This window comes from Columba livia, chromosome 10, assembly GCF_036013475.1.
Source record: "Columba livia isolate bColLiv1 breed racing homer chromosome 10, bColLiv1.pat.W.v2, whole genome shotgun sequence".
In the NCBI taxonomy this organism is placed as follows: domain Eukaryota; kingdom Metazoa; phylum Chordata; class Aves; order Columbiformes; family Columbidae; genus Columba; species Columba livia.
In genome coordinates this window covers 8,169,443-8,190,843 of record NC_088611.1, presented here as the reverse complement: position 1 = coordinate 8,190,843, position 21,401 = coordinate 8,169,443, and the positions used below count along the sequence as shown (strand labels likewise).

The following is a 21,401-nucleotide window of genomic DNA, read 5'->3' as shown; positions in this document are numbered from 1 at the left end:
GTCTCCCAACATGAAGAATTGCAAAACACCCACAAAAATTAACCCTCAGCTCCGGGCAAGGGAGAAGGCTGAACTGCAAAGGTTTTTCACCACGTAGCCCAGAGCTAAAAATCACCCTGACAGATTAATCTGTACCCAGGTCCACTTCTCCGTCAGACAGTTCTCCTGATTAAAAAAGCACAGAACTTCCCGTGTTCCACCCAGAAACAAGCACAGATATGAAAGCAGCCTTTCTATTTAGGGCTGGTGCCAACGTCGTGGCAGGCTGGGAGAACAACTGACTGAGATGATCAGAAGAATGAACAGCATAATGAAAACCAAGGGTCAAAGCCATTCTCCTCAAAATCAAGCTCAGCAGTGTAAGGTGTCACCAGCACTTTGGATTTTTTTATGTCTGACTTTTTTCCCTTCTGTAAACATTTATTTTCTTTAAAATAACAGGAACTGGAAAGGCTTTAAAAACAGAATCCCATTTACAGCCAAAACAAATGTTAGACTGTTGGTTAATGTTTAATTTCAGAAAAAGATGGTTTGTCCTAAACCTAACTTCTGATGGCACGGCCGTATCAGTGAAAAGATGCCGGCAGCTTTAGGAGAGATGAAAGTGATACAGTGACACAGTATTGGTTTACAATCCTACTCCAGTAAATTGGTACGGCCTTTTTACTTGGGAATTCCCAGGTGAAGGCAGTGCCTGCGGAAGGGAATTGCTCTAATTTAACTCAGGTAAGTTCATTGGTGCCACTAAATTTTACAGACAAGACCCAAGCTTGGAGCCAGCATCCCAAGAGGTGTCAACGGGTCCCTTTTTATACACAATGCTAACTGGGGAGCAATAACCATCACAAGGTAAATGCCAACACCATTAAAATCTTTGCTATAAAACAAATAATGACATTACGCAAAATCTACACACATGGCTGGTAACTCGGTCTTGTTCAGGCACAGTTTGTGGAGAAGTTCAAGAGCGCATGTGCATTGGTTTTCTCCTAATTTAATGGTTTTCTCCTAATTTCACGTTGCCCCCTTGAACACGGCAGCCACATCCATGTGCTCAGCTGTCACCAAACCCTGGCAGCACTCACATCCACGGGGGGCTTGGCATCTCTGAGCCAAGTAAATCCCTCGGGAGCTGCAGCCCATTTATGCAGCTGGGAAACAAGGACTGCATCCCTTTCTCTGCCTGGTGGATATTTAAATGGGTCTTCTGCTCGCTGGGCAACTGATCTAATTACTACATTATAGTGTATAAAAAGAACATGAAAACAAATGGCACCATTGCCACCATTTCACACAGAGCATGCCCTGCTCAGGCTTCACAGAGAAGAGCTGGAGTTGTCCATGGAAGGGAGCTCGTAGCTTCACATCCATATCAAAAATAAGCAAAATGGGGACAAGCAAGTCTTTTCTATTAGTAGAAAAAAAAAAGGGAAAACAAATGCCTGATTACCTGCAGTAAAACCAAGTGTATGAGAAGCAAATAAATCAAGAGAAAGCATGAAAAGACAGAAGATGTGTAGATGCTCACACCCAAAAGAGGGAGGCTGGGTCAACGAACAAGAATTAGAGCTGTTCAGCTACGAGCAGAGATTTGACCTACTTGGTTCGACTGAAACCTGATGTGAACATCCACATGACTGATTTTAAGAATCACTGAATATAACCTATTTAGAAGAAAAGAGGTAGCTAAGGAAAAGGGGAGCTGCACTCTATGTCAAAATGGCACTGTCTTTGACTCAGAAAATCATAATTCCTAATGCTTGTGGGTCAGCATAGGAACTGCATGGGATAATATCAAACATTAGCTGGTATATGCTGCCTATCAGCAAGTCAGGCTAGAAAATAGGACATGCAACCTTTTAATAAATAAACAGAAAAAGATGTGTCTGATGGGGAGGGCCTCCGGTTTCAGCTACGTGCTCTGAAAATCTCCTACTGAAACATTCACTGAGCTTGGGAGTTTTATCGGTGGCAGCTTCATAGCTCTAGACGTGCTACACAGGGAATCCTATATTGGATTCTGCTTTGACTAAAAAGGAAGCAGTTACAGAATTAAAAATCAGCACCTGCTTAAATACAAGTGCCCTCGACTTAATTACATTTCTGTCTATGCAGGAAGAAGTTCGTGCTGGAAATGTGTGTACTGGATGGTTTAAAAACAGCGAATGTCACACAGCTGAAAACAAAACAAAATATGAAATGGTGACTAGAAACTGTCAGGGAGCATTTTGTTAGATGCCAACACAAGCACTCTCGTGAATGGCCGCGGTGGTTAATGCCTCGCTTTTGTGAGCAGTGGAAAAACCCCATTCTCCCGCAGCTTTTGCTCCAAGGCTGCTCTATCCCCACCCATCAAATAAGATGCAACTTCTGTCAGGCATTTTTCCCATGACTGAGGTGTCCCTAACACCCATCTCCTGATGCTGAATAGAATGCTGGAGCTCCTGGGCAATCATTTGGGCCCATAACCTCCACCCACATACCTGTTCTCATAAATACAGAGGAACGTGAAATCCTCAAGTCCTCTGCCTCCCTGCTAAACCCCCCAGGGGCTGGATTTGAATGGGGAGCTACCATGCAGGCAGTGGCATAAGCCACTTGCCCTTAACGTACCCGCCAAATGACCTTCCCCTGAGGAACCGCATCCCAGCACGGTGCTGCCATGGGGCAGGCAGCACTGGGACACATGGTCTGCCGGATTCTTCCTCTGGCCCCTGGTATTGCAGAAGATAACACACTGGGCACTGCTGCCAGCTTCTCCTTCGTTTAAAATGCAGAGGTCTACACAATCCATGGAAACATAAGAAGGACCAGACATTTTCCAGTTTACATCCACACTATAGGGGCATGACTCAGTATTCTGCAAAGGCAAGATTAGGAAGAGCCTCAGTCCACCACAAACCAGTTATTTTCCATCTTATTAACATCATGCATGGTTCAACCAAGAATCAGCAATGGGATAACCCACCAACGTCGCTCACGCTGCTGTATGAAGCAAGGTTGTCAAGAAGCATCTGCCATCTTATTAGATGAATCCTATGTACCGAAAGCAGGATTTATGACTGATTTAAGCTCTAAATAAGCATTTACTTGCTTATTTACATTCCTGTACACTGCCATTCTGTAAGTCTTCGTGAATCATGATCAATTACATTTGGAATAGATTATTGTTGCAGGTCCCTTCCAACCAAACTATTCTACTCTACTCTACTCCATTCCCTACTCTTATCCTATCCTATCCTATCCTATCCTATCCTATCCTATCCTATCCTATCCTATCCTATCCTAATTTTGTCATGTGGCAAATAAATACTTAATTTGCACCTAACTTGGCCCTAGTAGAGTTAAGAACAATTTCCCTAGAGGTGCTTTGTGCCACAAAACCAGAGCAAGGGCTGCTCACACCCACCAGCCCAGCAACCCCAAACTTCTCCCCAGAGAATCCCAAGGTCTGACATCTACTGGTCACCCTATGGAGACCATGGTGAACATCTGCAACTGATCCCCATAGGGTCCAGAGCAGCCCCTCTGAAGCCCAAGACCCAGAACTGGAGTCAGGGGAGACTTTTGCCCCCTCCCACAAGCCCTCACAGGCCAGAAAGTCACTGAGTGACCTGCAGACCCCCACGTGTCGCCCTGGGGAGATGCTCTTTCAGCTGTCAATGCCCAAAATGTGCACCCACTGCTGTCAGGATCTTGGCCAAGCCCCTCAGAGCCTCTAGCAGCTGGCATGACAGAAGAACCTGCAGGTGATTATCTCAGTCCAATATATATCAAAGAGATTTCTTCTGAGATAGCTTTACAGGAGCAGGCACACTGAAGGTTGAAAGATTTGAACGGGTCTCCTTTTCAAGTGATTTAACTGTCGCTGAGAACATTTACAATCTTGAACTTCAAAGCATTAAAATCTCTAGAGGATAAGTGGGGTGTCTGATATCCATTCTGCCTTGGTGTCAAGGAAAATCTATTTCCTCTGCTACAGCAGAAAACTACATGTAAATCTTCCAGAGAGAGCAGGAGCTGCTTCCAGATCGTGATGCAATTAGTTGCATGGCGTACGAGGAGCAGTACGGCAAGATGCTGAGAGCCGGGATGCAGACGCGAAGCAGGAGCCCAACTCCACTGCGCCTGCAGACACGCCATCCCCGAGGTGAACGCCGAGCTATTAGAAATGTCCACTGGATTTCTGATCCAGTGCCTGCATCTCTCTGGGCACTGAGGAAATACCTGGAAGATATGAAGAAAGGAGGAACAGTAGCTCTTCCAGCGTACGGGTGCGGTTGGTAGGTCAGCTTTGGACCATGAGTGCAGGGCAAGAGCCGCCTTGGGGCCATCAAGGAGAGCTGGAAGGAGGGGAGGCACCAGCACCCCCTCCGCTGTCCCCCAGGATGCTGCCGAAAGGGGGATGCTCAGCACGTCTGCCCGGCTGTGGGGTCATTAAGTGTCCCTGCGCTGAGTGCACCAAACTCCACATTAATTGAGATGAGCGCTGGGGGTGGCCGTGCCTGGGGGATGCTGCAGGCAGGATGGTGAAGTTGCCTGCAGAGATTCTCTCCTCCTCACTGCAGGATTTGGAAGCTCTGAGAGAGTGGTGAGACCCTGGCCCAGGTTGCCCCAGGTGGTAGATGCCCCATCCCTGGAGACATCGCAGGCCAGGCTGGATGGGGCTCTGAGCAACCTAATCTGGGTGAAGATGGCCCTGCTCATGGCAGGGGTTGGACTGGATGAGCTTGGAAGGTCCCTTCAACCCAAATCATTCTATGATTCTAAATTATGAAGAGCCCTGCCACCGAGATATAGCCCTGCAACCGACACCAGGAGCACGTAGTGAAAGGGCAGCTGAAATGGGGATAAATGTCCCCAGAAGTCCCAGGGAGGGGTGAGCTGGAACCATCTCTTGAATCAGGTTTCTACCCACCTATTCGATGTGTGGCCTCCATGTTCTTCCCCAGCCCAAGTGATTGCTGTGAACCAGTCATTTATGTATGTTAAACATCATATACTTTATAAAGGGTTGTGACAGTCTTGAGAATAATGCAGGCACCAGAAAGGACAAGTATGATGAGTAAAGTACCCCAGCCAAGGAGAAACTCTCCCCTCCGTCTCCCTCCACTTACATCTTATAACCGAGCTCTAGCAATTAAGCAGTAAAATTGCTGATTGCCGTAGTCACGTTTAACTAAACACCTTTACCCCAGTAAAGCATGAATTACTGTACTGTACTTACGAAATGCCAACAAAGCCACAAGATAAACCACGGCATCAAGCAAAGGAATTTTTATGGTGCATGGTTCACAAACGCTTATTTCGTAGATCTATAATTTTAAAAGTCCCTCTAGAGAGTCCTGCGACAGGCACGGCGCCTGCTCCCAGATGCCAAAACTGACGATAGAAACTTTCTGTAACGGTGACCATTAGAGACTCAGCTTCAATCTGTTTGCAGGACTGGAAAAAAGACACAAATACACATGACTACTACACTGCTCAGATTTAATGGGGAGGGTGAGGGAATAAGAAATCAGTAAAAGTGAGAAATTTTGTTAAAGAGAAATTAAAAGCAGCAGATGGAAAGGTAAGAAAGGGAAATTTCCATGGCATCTGTTAGCACATTAGGGCCTCCAGCACAATGTACACTATCAATAAAAGGTTTAAGACGTGGCCATAACAAGGTAATATAATTAAGGAGTGGCGCAAATAAGGCTACAGGAGTAAAAGGAAAACCTTTAAAACGTAAAAATTGTATCTAGATGAGGAAAAAACACAACAAAAACCCAGCATATTTTGGCAAATTAAATTCAAAAACTTAATAAAGCATACAAAAAAAATCCCTTAGAGAACAATTCATAAATTGGGAAAAAAAATGAAAATCTAAAACTTTAGAAATAGGCAATCTGTCAAGGAATCTGGAAAACTGAAAGAAAATTGAAATGCAACAGAAATATTTAAGGAATGCAAAACTGTAAAAGAAAAGATAAATCCAGCCTTTGCCACGCTGTTTGCTACGGAGAAATTGATGAAGGTTCCCATACCAGAACTGTTTCATATACAGGATTAGTCTGAAAAATTGCCTCAGGAGGACAAATGTTCAGATAAAAAGCTAGAAAGAAAGAAGGAAAAAAATAAGTAAAAGGTGGTAAAATAAGGGGAAACCTTCTTGTGGGTTAATAGCTGACCACAATTGCGGACACCGAGGATAGAGGTTTTCACAAGCAGAGTTGCAGGACCCTGCCATGGGATATGTTCATAAATGGCCTGGGAAGGAGGGGAATAATCAAGGGACAAGTTTGCTGAGACATGCTAATTTATTCAGAGCATTCAAAGCTAAAACTGAATGCAAAGAGCTTGAGAAGGCTCTCCTGAAATGGGTGCCTCAAAATGCTGCAGCAGGTGGAATCCAAGGTCAAGGAATGTGGAATAACGCACAGAAGAGAAGACAACCATGGTGATGGGCTCTAAACGAGGTACTGCCACTCGGCAAAGAGTTCTTTGAGCCATTTTGGAAAGTCCTTAGAAAATGTCAACGTAATGCTCATCTACAAATATAGAATGATCTACAAAAAAAAAAATCCAGACAATTAAGTTATTTTGGGAAAAAATGCATTCTGGAAAGCAAACCAAAGAGAAGAGCAGAGGCAGCCCATTCCCTTGACTTGCTTCTGGCTTTTTTCCCCGTGGCAAGTGGCACAAAGGTCTGGTTTTGCAAGGCTCCCTTTTGAGTTTTAGGCTTAATTTGGTCCAGGAGCTGGAAGGGTTTCTGCAGCTGCGGGTGAGTGCCCCAACACTGAGAGTGGTTAGGGCTGGTGGGTAAAGGGGGTCAACCCCAGGGGTCTGGCTCCACCAGGACAGCATTCACAGTCCTGCCCACACCACCAGCAGATCCCTGTGCTCCTATGAAACCCCTGGCCGCAAGAAATTTGCTTCTGACCATTAAGAAGCTGGGAAGACTGCATGGCCCCTTTTTTGGATGAGTTCCACCCATGCTTCAAAATTAAAAGCTGATGCAAAAAAAATATATCATTATCCATCTCCGTGACAGCTTGAGTCAACCAAACTCAGCCCGGAACAAGGAACAACGCTCATTCCAGGCATAAAAAATAGGAAGATCCATCAGAAAGAGAAGTGTTGTTAAAAATGAGGCGGTAATGACATACCAGAAAGAAACCAGCTTGTATTTTTAGAAAAAGGAAAGAAAAACTCAGTTAAAACTGCAATTTCCAGGAGAGGAAATCAGACAACCACACTGCAGAGAGACAAACAGCTCCTGGTGATTGCAGCAACAGAAAAATCCTGGCTTTGCACCCTCTTTGAGCTTGGGCAAATGAAACGTGAGACCTCATGTATTTTTCTTTTTTGCACGTGTGAAAAATTGTAGCATTTTTATCCATCCTGCAATTGTGCCCTTCCACCTCACAGCATTTGGGCCATCCCATAATTGTTCATCTAACTCTTCCACAAGCCATTTAGGTCCTTAATTTTTTTTCTGTTGTCGCCTCAGGTTGGCAGGAGAGCTGACATCTAAGGTGTAGAAGAGGAATCAAGAGAAGATCATCTGGGCAGGGCCTGAGGAAAGAGGGATCAACTCACGTTCTCCCCGAGGAGCTCCAAGTACTGCGCACGTAGAGGGGTACACTGTAAAACTGATGAGCCCACAATTTCCTGCAAGGAGGAGACATTCATAGTTCTACCTAGTTTCACCCTCTGCCCTGGGCAGGGACGCCTTCCTCTAGACCAGGCTGCCCAAATCCCTGTCCAACCTGCCCTTGAACACTCCAGGGATGGGGCATCCACAGCATCTCTGGGCAGCTGTTCCAGTGCTTCCCCTCCCTCATGGTGTCCAACATGGCCAGACACCCCTGGATGAAAATTTCACATCAGGTTGTGTTGGTGGGAAACACTTCTCAGCTGCAGAAGCTTCTCCATCCCTGACGTTCTCCATACCAGCACATACGGTCCGATAACATCTGTTATTAGAGACAAGACCGTGGTTGCAAGCGCCCGGGGCTGCCAAACAACTGCCCTACCAGGACAGGCTGAATAGAGTTGTGTGTGTGTCTTAGATTTGTATTTCCTGGGTTTCAGAGATGTGAATCAGAAGCCCAAATGCAAACAGCAAACCAAACTCAGAATTAATAAACGTTTTTGCGTGTAAAACTTCTTATTCACAACAGGAAGATAAAACCAACCCAAAGAATAATACATTACCAACACAGTAAGAGACAACATCAACATCAGTATTTCAAGCTGTTCAGTTTAAATGTACTTTTGAAACAGGAGAGTCTGAAATTCCCCTGGCAAATTCTGTATAGGATCAAAGGAAAACTCTTCTCCGGCGTCTGCAATTCTCTGAGGCGCCTTGTCCCTGTGCGCATTTCCCTGCCACACATACCTCAAACCAGAACATTTGTCCCCAAAGAGACTGATGCATCTGCATATTTGATGTATCTGTCCTCAAGGTTCCATTGAAAGGTTTGACTTGGCAGAAATGGGAGCAGGTAAAATTTAAGGCTGAGAAGTTGACTTGATAAGTGAGCCAGATTTTAGACATGTTGATAAGTAGAAAGCGTTTCTCGTAACTCCCCAAAGCAGCTAGCTGATTTTGTTCGCACGTTTCAAAGAAAAAGGAAAGGCACATAATTTGTTAATTCAGAATGTTCACGACTGTATTTTTAGTTAATAATAAATTAAAATTATGTTGGTAACTACTGACATGCATTGGATGAAACCGAGTTGTACAGCCAACAGGAACAATATCCTAACCCATTAACCAGTGAAGCCAGGAGGCACTCCAAGACGAGAAAGGCAGATAAAATAAAGTATAAAAGGGACGTCTAAGGAGATATTTCACAGAGTGGTTTACAGTTCTCTCCCAGAGTGATGTTTCTAGATGCCTTATTTTTGCCAGGTTAAGGTAACCAATGGCATTTAACATACTAATACGGACTGCCTTCTCCACTCAAACAAGAACTGATGGTCTGTCATAATTGTCACGTAACCAGTCAAAACATCATCTAATAAAGTGGTAAACGGGCTTTACCAGCTCTGCAAACCACCCCCAAAACAGGTTCAAAGAACAGTAAGGGACCAGATGTCCCCTCTGGTGCCCAGCCGCAGGCAGTGGGACCTCAGCAGAGGGAGGGGGCCAGGCTGGGTGCCCTTCAGGACTAGCACTGCTCCATATCAACGGAAACAACCTCTTTCACCCCCAGCTACAGGATTCCCAAGCAAAATTCCACAATGACCTGCAGACAGGTGGGGAAAAAGAGAAGGCTTGGAAATTTCCACTCCTTGGGACTACAGTGCTGCCCTAAATACCGAGGGACAGCCAGGGCAGACCCCGAGCAGCACGGAGCGACGTACAGCCGTGTCAGCAGAATCCGCATTGCTCCTCACGTACATCGGCACCGGGAGCATTTACGGTAAGCCCCGGTACAATGAGCTCCGGCACTATCTGCTGCAGACATCTCGCAGGTTCATTTTGGAGCAGACGCAGCCCAGGGATGTGTTTTGGGAGCAGCCTGGCAGCGGTTTCCTCGCCGTCCTCCAAGCCATTCCCAGCAGGGGAGCAGAGGAGAGCAGAGAAGGTCCTCAAGGGCAGCAGTCCAAAGGATAGCTACCAAAACCTGCCTGGTCTGTTGAGAAAACTTGCTGGGAACAGGTCAAAGGAAACCCAAAATATGGTGGCTTACTGTCAGTGGGCAGAGGACAACACGGCTGATGCACCTCAGAGGAAATATGGGGAAGATCTGCGTGCTCCAAGGACAACACATGGTTCACTGCGTACTACTGCTGGCCCTACAAGGACCACATTAATGGTCCCAAACTTGGAGCCCCACAACAAGTCCCGATCTAGGAGTCAATAACGCAACATCAGATACCATGGGCAAGCTACTGAAAAAGCACACTGCAAAATTAAAATGGAAAAAAATGTATTGCTCCATCCTGTAGACTTGGAGGTCTTTACTGAGCACAACGAGAACGATTTAGGCCGGGACCACCTCGGGTGTTTAAGCTAATTCAGCCAAACCCAGCCTGGCCAGGACAAGATACCTGGAAAGGCTTCAAACCATCAGGGTTCACCCTGGCACTTAACTGGGAGGTTAGCGTTCTAAAAAAAAAAAAAAAAAAGAAGAAACCAAACGAAACAACAATTTGTCTCCCTAAGAAGATTAATAGGTGCATTTAAAGAAATCAGTCTGTAGGCTTAATGAGAAAGAGGCAGCAAAATCCTAAATGTGAGACCTCCTACAGTTTTTCAGTCCAGCTGTACGATCAAATAATAGTTTATGTAACCAGGATTGGAACAAAATAAATTAAAAGTAATTTCATGTTTTATCAAAGAGGAAAGTACAGTTTGGAATCAACGTGCAAAAAGACGTAGTTCGGCACTGCTTTTTCCCCAAGCCTTTCACAAGCTTTGTATTTTCAGCTGATTTGCTTTTTTTCACAAGAGCAAGGCAAATTACCAAGTCCCTTAAGAACTTACACGTTTCCAAATTTCAACTGTTCCTATTTTATAACTCATAACTTCACATATCTATAACTGAAATGTTTTCTTTAGATCAAAGTAAAAAAATACCCAACATGCTGTTGTTCCCAGGCTGCAATCTGTTTTTTTTCTGGTTAAAAAATTTTAAAAAGCAGTTAACAGCTACAACATGTCAGTCTTTGAAAGTAATTCCCACACACAAATTCATCCTTTCGCAGACATTAAATATGGCAAAATCTCTTTGTACTCCTCATGTCTAGACTGAGGAAGGAAGGGCGCAAGCTACCGACAGACTCTTTCTCATACTGGGGAGTCCATGGTAGACCCATTTGGGTCTCAGGTGGGCTGGGGAGAAGGGCAGGACACCTTTGGATTCATTTAATAGCTGAACAAGACACGTCTAACATTACCTTCCTGCTCATGTACATCTTCTGAGGATGGAGCACCCTGAGACCACGTCAGAAGAGGTCGTGTACTCCAAGCGACTCCTAACAGAGCTCAAAATCCATCAATAAAGCCAAATTCCAAAATAAATCCACACATTTATGATGCCATGATCCTCACGAGAGCACTGGACCTACAAAGCAACGTCCACTGGAGCCAGGTTCAGAGCTCAGCATCAGCCTTACATCCCTCTCGGCAGCTGGAGAAACCTGTGAGCCCCACTGCCAGGAATGAATCAAAACAGGCTAAAATGCAATAGTACACTGGCAGGGAAGAAAAAAAAAAAGAAAGAAAAAAGGTTCAAAAGCGACTCTCGGTTATTGACGTTTGGCCTCTGAAAGTCTCCCTGCCCTGTAATACCTGCACAGATACGTGTGCCTCTGGGGCAGGCAGAGGAGGGCACGTCAACACAGAATTTTGTCACATCGGCACCAGGCAACATTTTGGTCCAAAGTGATTTTTTTTTCTGTGGCCTTCAGAGGAGCTGTCAAATCCTCACCCGAAAGCTGTGTGGGAAACTGCTTTGTCACGCCTGAGAAACCATGGCCCCCAGCAGGTCCCAGAGACAAGAGAAGAATGGTCAGCCACAGCTGCTCAGAACCCCTCAGAATTCAGCAGCATTTCTCAAGCAGCATAGATGCATCTTCCCTTTGAGCCACGCAGCATCTGCCTGCTCTAGATTGTGTTATAACCGTCAAAAATGGGGGAAACCCTCCAAGAAGAGTGCAGGAGATGCTGTTCTCATGGGGAGCAGCCAAGCATGCTCAGAAAGCGCAAGTTTGGATGGCTGCAGGTGGGACAGGCTGGAGATGGCAGCCTGCACCCCACCGGGTGGTGGTGAAGCTGCAGTACATCCCAAGCAGGAGTCACAACCCAGCACAGAAGCCATTCACAAAGAACGAGAGAACATTGAGAAACACAGGGATGGCCTCGACAGTCTTCAGGGAGGAAGGAAAGAGCTTCTCATGGGTCACAAGAGCCTGGGCAGAGCTTGCTGCAACTCGGGCAGTCACTGTGTAACTGTGCTGCAGTGAGAAGTCTTGGTGTCCATGAAAAGGCCCTTCCTTCCCTCCTGTAGCACCCGCTGCCTGGCTGCAAACACAGAGGAGAGGAGCATGGTGGCCAAGCGTAGGACCACCACGTCATCTCCAAAGGCTCGGCTTCAAGTCCTGACCCACGTGCCCCTGCTGTGTCCCACCCATGCAATGTGCCCCACCATCTGGCTGCAGAAGCAGAAATGGGTGAACATCCCAGACACCACTGCTCCCTGCTGCAAAACCAGCTGGACAGGATGGCCCAAGTCCAAGTTTGCAAACACACCTGGGCTGAAAGATGATGTTGTCCCTCAGAAGACATATGGAAGTTAAACTACATCTGCATGTCTCAAACATGTGGAGTACCACAGGCAAATCCATTTTGGCTTTGCATAGGAGAGTATCTCATTTAAGATCTTAGTCGTTACCTCGATAGCGGGACTATACGATGGGGTGACGAATGCTGTCTGTGAGTGGGTAATGGCCCCGAGGTCTCCTCCGCTCCTGTGCTCCCCCCTTTGCCCACTGGCACCCTACACACCCCATTACAGTCACCTGGCTGTTGGACAGGCACCGATGGTGTCCAAGTGGAGATGTTCGACTCGGTTGCTCTGACATAAAGGCTCTTCCTCATGTCAGGGAGCAAGAGGAAGACAAGGTCAGGCTGCTGAGGCCACCCGGGAGCAACAGGTTTTCAAGCAGCACTGCTGCTGCAGGGGACACTGAGGACAGGGACAGGAGAAAGGTCTAGGGTCCCTGATATTCAAGAAACAGACAGAGCAGGAGAAGGGTTTTTTTTTGCTGTAGCTCTTTTTAGAAGATGCCTAATACACTTTACTGCATTAATTATACTCGTATTTTCCCGCTATAGACAATGACCTAAAAACACAACTAAATCATTCTTGACAAAAGAGAATGCACCAAGCTATTTAATCACATCTTCAGAGGGAAGAAAACCAGTCTGAACAGCTAATCTGCTGTACCTCACAGAAACTACAGAAACTACAGCTTTGGGCTGAGGGAGACCAAATATTTTAGGAGGTGAAGCTTTTATTTAAGTTTCATGTAAGCATATATCCCATCACACCCTCTGGTAAACTTCTGCTACTCTTATTTGTGCTCACTGTTTATACATCTTGTTGCCATTTGGCCAGCTTGGACCTCTAAACTCCAGGTTTCATTTTACCTTTGTTAGCCATCGTGACCATCCTTACCACCCAGTGCCAGAAGTCAGGCTGGATGGCACACTGTCACTTTTTGTCTTAAGCCAAACTATGTCACTTTAAAAAGAGAGGAAAAACAATAAAACTGCATTCAGCAGCAGCTTTTCTTGCCTTGGTGGATGATGTTCCTCTGCCCCTGAGGAGTTCAGCCTGGGCAGGGAGCTGCTGTCTCCTGCCCCATCCAGCCTGTTATGGGGCTCAGGTCTATCTCGGTATCAAACACCCAGCACTAAGCTACAAAGAGGCCAAGAGTCAGTGAGATGCCATCAACAGCACAGTTAAGTCATCTTTAACATTAAATATGAGCAGAGGTGAGGAGCCCCCCAGGAACACACCTTCCACCCTCACTATAAATCACAGCCCAGTGTCTATAGGATGCAATGAAACCACTCCTCCTTGTAGGCTCCTAAGCAGCTCGTTGGAGGAGCTGGGTGTTCTCAGAAGGAGCCAGCTCACTACATTTATAAAAACTTTTCAGTGTCAGTGACACGAGAAGTGGTACGGCATGCCCGGCACGACTGACAGGCTGCACAGCAGCGCTTCGGGGTCACGCTGAAGCTCAGCACCTCCAGGCACTAGAAAAGACAAAAAAAACCTGTTCATAAGAACAGTCGTGCCCATGAACTGATGCAAAAATAACAAATCTGTCATTCAAACAGACATTTGAAAACACATTGATGGCTCAACAGCAACAATCTCAATCCAAAGAAAAGACGTGCAACACTCATAACAGTTTATGATGTGTGGGACCGGGATGACCATCGGCACTTGCTGTCACTCACCAGCCATAAAAAACCCCAAACAGCATCCAGGAGCAGCAGCTCTTATCAGCAGAGATTACATGATCATCTTATTTCCACATTTAGCAAAAAAACAGAACGCCATTGCTATGTAGCCTGTTTGTCCAAACTGAGCTACCTGGCTCTAGAAAATGCTTTTGCACCCTGACTGCCTGTCCCCTCCTTCTGAAGGTGCATCTTGTATGCCAGAATCACAGAATGTCAGGGATTGGAAGGGACCTCAGAAGATCATCCAGTGCAATCCCCCTGCCGGAGCAGGAACACCCAGATGAGGTGACACAGGAAGGTGTCCAGGAGGGTTTTGAATGTCTCCAGAGTAGGAGACTCCACAACCTCCCTGGGCAGCCTGTTCCAGCGTCTGTCACCCTCACTGAGAAGAAGTTCCTTCTCAAATTTAAGCAGAACCTCTTGTGTTCCAGTTTGAACCCATTACCCCTTGTCCTATCATTGGTTGTCACCGAGAAGAGCCTGGCTTCATCCTCCTGACACTCACTCTTTATATATCTGTAAACATTAATGAGGTCACCCCTCAGTCTCCTCCAAGCTAAAGAGCCTCAGCTCCCTCAGTCTTTCCTCATAAGTGAGAGGCTCCACTCCCTTGATCATCTTTGTTGCCCTACGCTGGACTCTCCACAGCAGTTCCCTGTCCCTCTGGAACTGAGGGGCCAGAATTGGACACAATATTCCAGATTTGGTCTCACCAGGGCAGAGTAGAGGGGAAGGAGGACCTCTCTGGACCTACTGACCACCCCCCTTCTAATACACCCCAGGTACCATTGGCCCTCCTGGCCACAAGGGCACAGTGCTGGGTCATGGTCTTCCTGCTGTCCACCAGGACCCCCAGGTCCCTTTCCCCTATGCTGCTCTCTAATAGGTCATTCCCCAATTTATAATGGAAGCTGGGCTTGTTCCTACCCAGATGCAAGACTCTACACTTGCCCTTGTTATGTTTAATTATATTTCTCCCTGCCCAACTCTCCAGCCTGTCCAGGTCTCTGGATGGCAGCACAGCCTTCTGGTGTGTCAGCCACACCTCCCAGCTTGGTGTCATCAGCAAACTTGCTGATAGTACACTCTATTCCCTCATCCAAATCACTGATGAATATATTGAGTAATACAGGCCCCAGTACTGACCCCTGAGGCACTCCACTACATACAGGCCTCCAACTGGACTCCACGTCACTGACCACAACTCTCTGGCTTCTTCCCTTCAGCCAGTTTGCAGTTCACCTCACTACCCGGTCATCCAGACTGCACTCCCTCAGTTTAGCTGTAAGGATGCTGTGGGAGACTGTGTCAAATGCCTTACTCAAGTCAAGGTAGACCACATCCACCGCTCTGCCATCATCCATCCATCTTGTTATGTCCTCATAAGAGTCAATGAGGTTGGTCAAGCACGACTTCCCCTTGATGAAGCCATGTTGACTGCCCCTAGTGACCCTCTTATCCCTGATATGCCTTGAGATGGTACCAAGGATAGGTTGTTCCATCGGACATGAGTCTGATCTTGCAACAGGGTTACTAGAAAAACACCCTCGGCCGACGCTGTGCTGTTGTGCTGTCAGGCCAGGGAGTTGGCGACAAGGGCTGCGCCAACAGGCAGGCGGGTCTGTTCTGGTGGGTACACGTCCAGATGCACATCAAGTATTCCCCAAACCAGTATAAACTGCAGGAATATACCACAGCACTGAATACCTGTTTGCAATAATTGGGAACATGATGGGAAGCATCAAATCCATGCTCAGTTCACAGAGCAAAGAAACAGCTTTTCTCAGGCATGCCGGAGAGGCAGCAGCTAGCCCATGGCAGCACCAGCACGACCCGTGGCATGCAGGGACCCGTTGGTCCCTGTGGACGTGGTCACCAGAGCTGTGGCATTGCTGAGCATCAGCAGAAGAGGCCGAGCACCAGCTCTCGGGGCTGTGGTGCACAAAAATGTCCCTGCCGCAGCTGCAAACCACGCGAGAAGGAGCTAGAGACTCCTCCAAACCTTCCAACCAGCACGAGCCAACAGAGCAAAGCAAACCAACCCATCCAAAATCTTCTACATTTTTATTCCTGAGTGGAATGGATGGCATCAGCACATCCAGGAGCTCCTTGCAGCAAACGTGCACGGTAAAAAGGCAAGAAGTCAGCATAGCATCCAGGCTGGTTTCAGCAGCGAGAAACCCCAACCTCTGCAGCGGATTGCAAATCTGTGTATTTGTTTTGGAAATAAAGGCATTAATATTTGATGCCAAACATTTAGAATATTGATGAGCGTGTTCACAGAAGAGGTTTAGGAGTTACTTAAGCTCCCAGAATTGTGCTGTCTAAATTCAGTGGCCTAACGGCTGCTGTCATAGCCATCAAAAGTATGGAAAATACCTCTTGCTAAAAGGAAGACACTTTGCAGCTGACAGCACCTGCCCATCACGGGAGAGGAAGACAAACTGAAGCCCAGTGGGATATCTAACACAGCAAATATTTTGACTTGATCTGTCAAGTAAGCCATTTTGTACTCCTCCTTTTACCTTTTATTTTGCTCACACAGGTTTTATGAGCTCGAAACGTTGCATACCTGTTCTTTCCCTCCTCACTTAAACCCAGCCTCAGCTCCCTCCTGACCCTCCAAATGTCTTATAGTAAATAAACCAATACTTACTAAGCACGGGTGCGTGGCAAGCTTTGCGATTCAGCAAAAGGCCAAGAAAAAGCTATTTTAATATTTGAGGAAAAGGTTTCCCAGTGATGGCTCTGATGGCACCATCATCTCCGCACAGTCCTGCTCAGTCTCTTTGGGGATGGCAGTGCATGGAAACAAATACAGAGCTTGGCTTCTGGAGCTTGGTTTCTATGCAGCTGTGAGCCCTGTGTATAGGCTATTTTTCCATCACACAGTCTCATTTTATGGCTTTATTTCTGGCACAGTCATAAGAAAATGGACATTGACTGCTCATTTCTGCAATCTGGTGGAAAGTGCCTATTTAAAAAGAAATGGGCAAACTTTTTTTTTTTTTAATTACTTTATGTATATACTTATTACCTATAATATTATTGCTGTGGTGCTTATGGCAAGAAAACAGGCCAATACCCAGTAAACACAAGTGAGCTATGAAAAGGGCAGAATAGAGCATCTGAACTATTAACATTTTTTCCAAACTTGAGCTATTTTCTCTAGTTTGGAGGTGTGCTTCTTTCAGTCCTGTTTCTACTACACTCTTTCATATCCTCCGATTTCTCTGACTGCCAAACAGACCGATGCTAAATGTACAGCAGGGTAAATAGGACGGACACTTGACTTGCCATCCCAAGCCAAGTGAAGGTTTCAGAGAAGCACTCACAGCACAGGTGGGAGCTGCTACCACTCAGTGCTGGAATCTTCCCATCGTGGTCACTCCAGCTCATAGTGTGCTGACCTGGAGGCTTGAGAAATTTAGGGGTATTGACTGAAGTGGCTTGTTTAGCACAAAAAGCAAAGGTCCCAGTGGCCTCTGCCAGGGTGCTGTGGGAGAAAGCTTCCTCCTGGCCCCAGAGCCCTGCAGCCAGCCCAGCTGTTTGCAATGTGTGTCTCCCAGGCTGCGAGGAACAGCCACACCAAACGCACCACAGCTCCCATCGACAGCCCAGGCATTCGTGGCTGATACTCAATGCCCCCCAGGAGACAGACCCTCTTCGCCTCTGCTGTCCTTCAGCTTTAGCTCATGCATCCAGGCATCAAAAAAAGCCCTTTAGGAGCTCCACAGCTGAGCAGCAGACAGAACGAAAACCTGAATGAATCGGCCATAAATCAGGTACAGACAAATGTGATCAAAAACAGCAATAAAGTCTGTCTTCAGGATACCAGGAAAACCAGTCACCTAAAGCTCTGTGCCTGAAGCTACATTTCTAAACTTGGCATCATCTCTGCTCTGCCATCCAAACCCTTTTCATCAGTCCATCAAGCTGGACCCTAAAATTACCTTGTCCCTTCTGTCCCTTCTTTTTGGAGGAGCGAACCAGAACCACACCGTCAGGCAGCTGTAAAGTTTCAGTCCGAACACATCCACAACCAATTTCTGTTCTTTTGATCCTACTGGTTAACAACACTCCATATTTTCTCTCCTCTCAGGTGACAGTGGGTCCCTTTGTCCAGGCAGATGGGAGCAACCCTTCCCTCCCGTCCCGACAGCATCACCCTGCCCGGGTACCAGAGCCAGGCACGGCCCTCCCAGCCAGGATTCGGGCAGCACCGTGCACAGGGTAAGGTCTTCCCACCTGCACTGAAAACATCTCGCCCGGTGCAACCCCACACCACCTCGTCCTTTTCCAGAGCTGCACCTGCCGGAAGGCCAGCACCGCACACACCTCCTTCCTGCCGCACCGCCGCACCTCGCACAAAGCAGCCAGCAGAAAATCGAAGTTCATAAATATCACAACCTGGTGAGAAGATGCTACTTTTACAAGACGTTTTTTACTCTCTAAAGTCTCTCCACGGTGCATGCACAGTTTCTTGAACACAATTATTATGAACTTAAACACAAGACCCCAAAATCCAGTGTACCTCATACACAGGGCAGCAGTCTAAATATCTTATGACACAGAGCAAGCTGTGAAAAATTAAACAGAAAAGTAATATTACTATGGATTTCATTGACTTGCATGCAGATTTAGGTTACTTAATTCAGAGAAAAAAACAAAACTAACCTGTCCAAGGAATGAGAGAAATTCACTTCCCCTTGCCTTGCTATATGGGATTTCTGGAGCTGCACTTTTGCACCACACACCCGCTGCTCAGTCAGCACAAGCCGCGCTTTGCTAAACCTTTTACAACATCTGGTCTATCTTATGTGCCCACTCCTGGATCTCAAAAAGACGACTTTCTTCTTGAGGCCTGTTTTTTTCCTTCATTTCCACTTTGTTACCTTGAATTAAAATCCCTAAACATTATCTCAGCCCCCCACACTCCTCCTACACTCATTTCTTAAACACCGGTACAGATCAGCACCTTCCCCATTCCACCATCGCTCCACGGCAGCCTGTGCCGTCAGCCCGCAGAGCCCCGTGTGGCCCAGCTCTTTAATTGCGTTAATTAATTGCAAGGGAGGGCAGCTCCCCAGAAGCAGCTCCCCAGGAGGGGCAGGAGCATCAGCTCAGTGTGCGAGGCCTTGGGCACGGCCTGACACATCAACGCAGTGTTTCTGGCAGGAGGAGCGAGGATGGGCAGCACTGCAGGGCTGTGTTGCTCCATCCTGCCTGCCTCTTGTGCTCCAGGATCCCCACAGCCCCCAGGATCCCCAGCCCCAGGACCCGGCAGCAAACCCAGACCTGGGAAAGCAATGGGAGAGCCCCATGGCAGCACCAAAACAGACAGAGACAGCAGATCTGCACAGCTCTCTCAGCTGATCTTGTCATGCCAGCCTAAATAGCCATATAGGTATTCAATTTAAATTGTTAGGAGCAACCTACGAACAAGTTCCCACTGGCAGATTCTACAGCAGAGGGGTCAGTGACTCTTGAGCAAGGGGAACTGGAAAAACATAAAGGAAAACAGGCATGATTTTACTCAGGGGTATTTTTTCACACTCTCTACGTAAAAGCTAACAGAGGTTTTACAAAAGAAAAGCCTGTCAGCAGCTCAGATGCCCCGTGGGGTCCCTGAATCCCATCTGGACGCTAATGTGCAGCCTGCAGCAGCGATTGCAGCCGGCTAGCTGGGACCAAGAGGAAAGCACCGCCAGGCGAGACCGCAGCCTCCCGTCCAGGTTCCTGCTCGTGTTTTCTCTGTTGGGAGTAACGCGACCAACAACACAAGCAGAGCTCATCGCCGCACGGGCGAGGTGGAGAGCCCGAAACACTGCCGCCTCGGCCACACGCCGTGGGCAAGCTGCCACCGAGTCCCCCGCATCCCTCCATGCAACTTTGTGCTCCTTGCATTTATTTTTCCAGATGGAGTGATATTTTCAGATCAGCTTTTTTTAAAGGAATATTTCCAATCCCACGCCTGCTCCTGAAGCAGCTCCCTGCTGGCTGGTGCTGCCTGGCAGAGGGAGCGCAGCTCAGCGTGGTTCCCCGTGAGGTTTTGCACCGGTGACTCCTAGCAGGGCTGCACGTCCCTCCTGTTACATAATGGCCATTCCCATTGGTGCTGGCTCCAGTTGGGGTGGCCACGGTCAGGATGCCCGCAGACCCCAGTGCCACTGGGCACCGTCCTCCCACCCTGACCAGACCCCCAGCCTGCTCCCCAGCTTTCAGCTTACCACCCGCCATTCATCACAGCCCTGCAGATCCAGAGCCCCGGTCACCCTCTCCTGCACCCCCCTTTTCCTCCAGGCTGCATCCCAAAATCTCCTCCAAGCCCTGGCTGCTCCACACTATCCTCTGGGCCCCATCCCCAACCAGGATCTCCCCTCCTCCCACTCCTGCTGTGCATGGCCGAGGCTCCTTAACCCCAAAAGGCATCCTCCCTCCTCCAGACCCCAGTCCCCCTGTGCCGCCCCAGCCCCCACTGCTGGACCCTCACCCACCAGGCAACACCCCCCTTCCTGTGCTCCCCCCATCTCACCCTAAACCACACCCCTGCCTTCCCCCAGCATCCATTGATGTTTCTGAGCTGCTCCCTGCCCTGGGACTGCACCCCCAACAGTGACATGCCTTGTGTGCCTCCGTCTACCTCCCGTGTCTGCCCGCACCCCAAACTGCCGCACCGTGGTCCCCCACAGTTCGCAGCCCTTGCAGACCCTCCCTGACCCCGCCTGCCCGCGTTTGCCCGCACGCACCCCGCACACCTGCAGCTCCTGCCTGCCCCCCAAAACCCTGCACCCGCCTGTTGTACCCGGACCCCCGCGCCCAACGCAACAGCACCCGGCTCTGCCCGCACCCCCGCCCCGAAGCCCACCTGCCCCGCACCCGCCGCTGCTCCCGCCGCCCCCTGCGCTCTGACCTGGGCCCGGGCCCGGGCGCGCTGCCCGGGAGCTGTCCGCCGCCGCCCGGTGCTGAAGGCGGCTTGGAGGCGGCAGGCGGCGGCGGGGCCCCGGCGGCGGCGGCGGCGGCGGCGGGCGGCAGCTGCCCGTCGTCGCCGCCGCCCTCCAGGCTGGCCTCGTTGCCCATGGCGGGCCGGGCGGGACCGCTCCCTCAGCGCAGCGCCGCCTCCGCCGCCATCAGCCCCGCGCCGCCATCGCCGCCTGCCCCGCCGGCCCCGCGCATGCGCCGCCCCCCGCACCCGCCCGCTCGAGCCGCGGGCACGCGCGCCGCCCAGCCAATCGCCGCCCGCTGCCCCGCCCTCCATCGTCCCCCCCTCCCACCCGCCCCGGCCTGGTGCGGGCGGCACGTGCCCTCCGCCTCGCGGGCGTGCGCAGGGGCAGCCAATGGCAGCGCGAGACGGCGGCGGGCGCGCGGGATGGCCCCACCCCGCCGAGCCCACCGGCCAATCCGCGCTTTGCACTCTCCGCGTCCG

At 48.8% G+C, this 21,401-nt stretch overlaps 1 protein-coding gene across 2 annotated transcripts in view; it reads right to left on the bottom strand.

Annotated features, from left to right (window-relative positions):
• The window catches only part of BSN (bassoon presynaptic cytomatrix protein), a 95,047-nt gene extending 73,881 nt beyond the window's left edge, over positions 1-21,166 (bottom strand). The window contains exon 1 of one of the 2 annotated variants that reach the window (XM_065075282.1): positions 20,889-21,166. In XM_065075282.1, the coding sequence (XP_064931354.1) occupies positions 20,889-21,055 (167 nt within the window). In that variant the 5' untranslated portion in view covers positions 21,056-21,166. The remainder of the gene's footprint in view (positions 1-20,888) is intronic. The other variant, XM_065075281.1, reaches the window with a different exon arrangement.
• Positions 21,167-21,401: the final 235 nt, after the last annotated feature.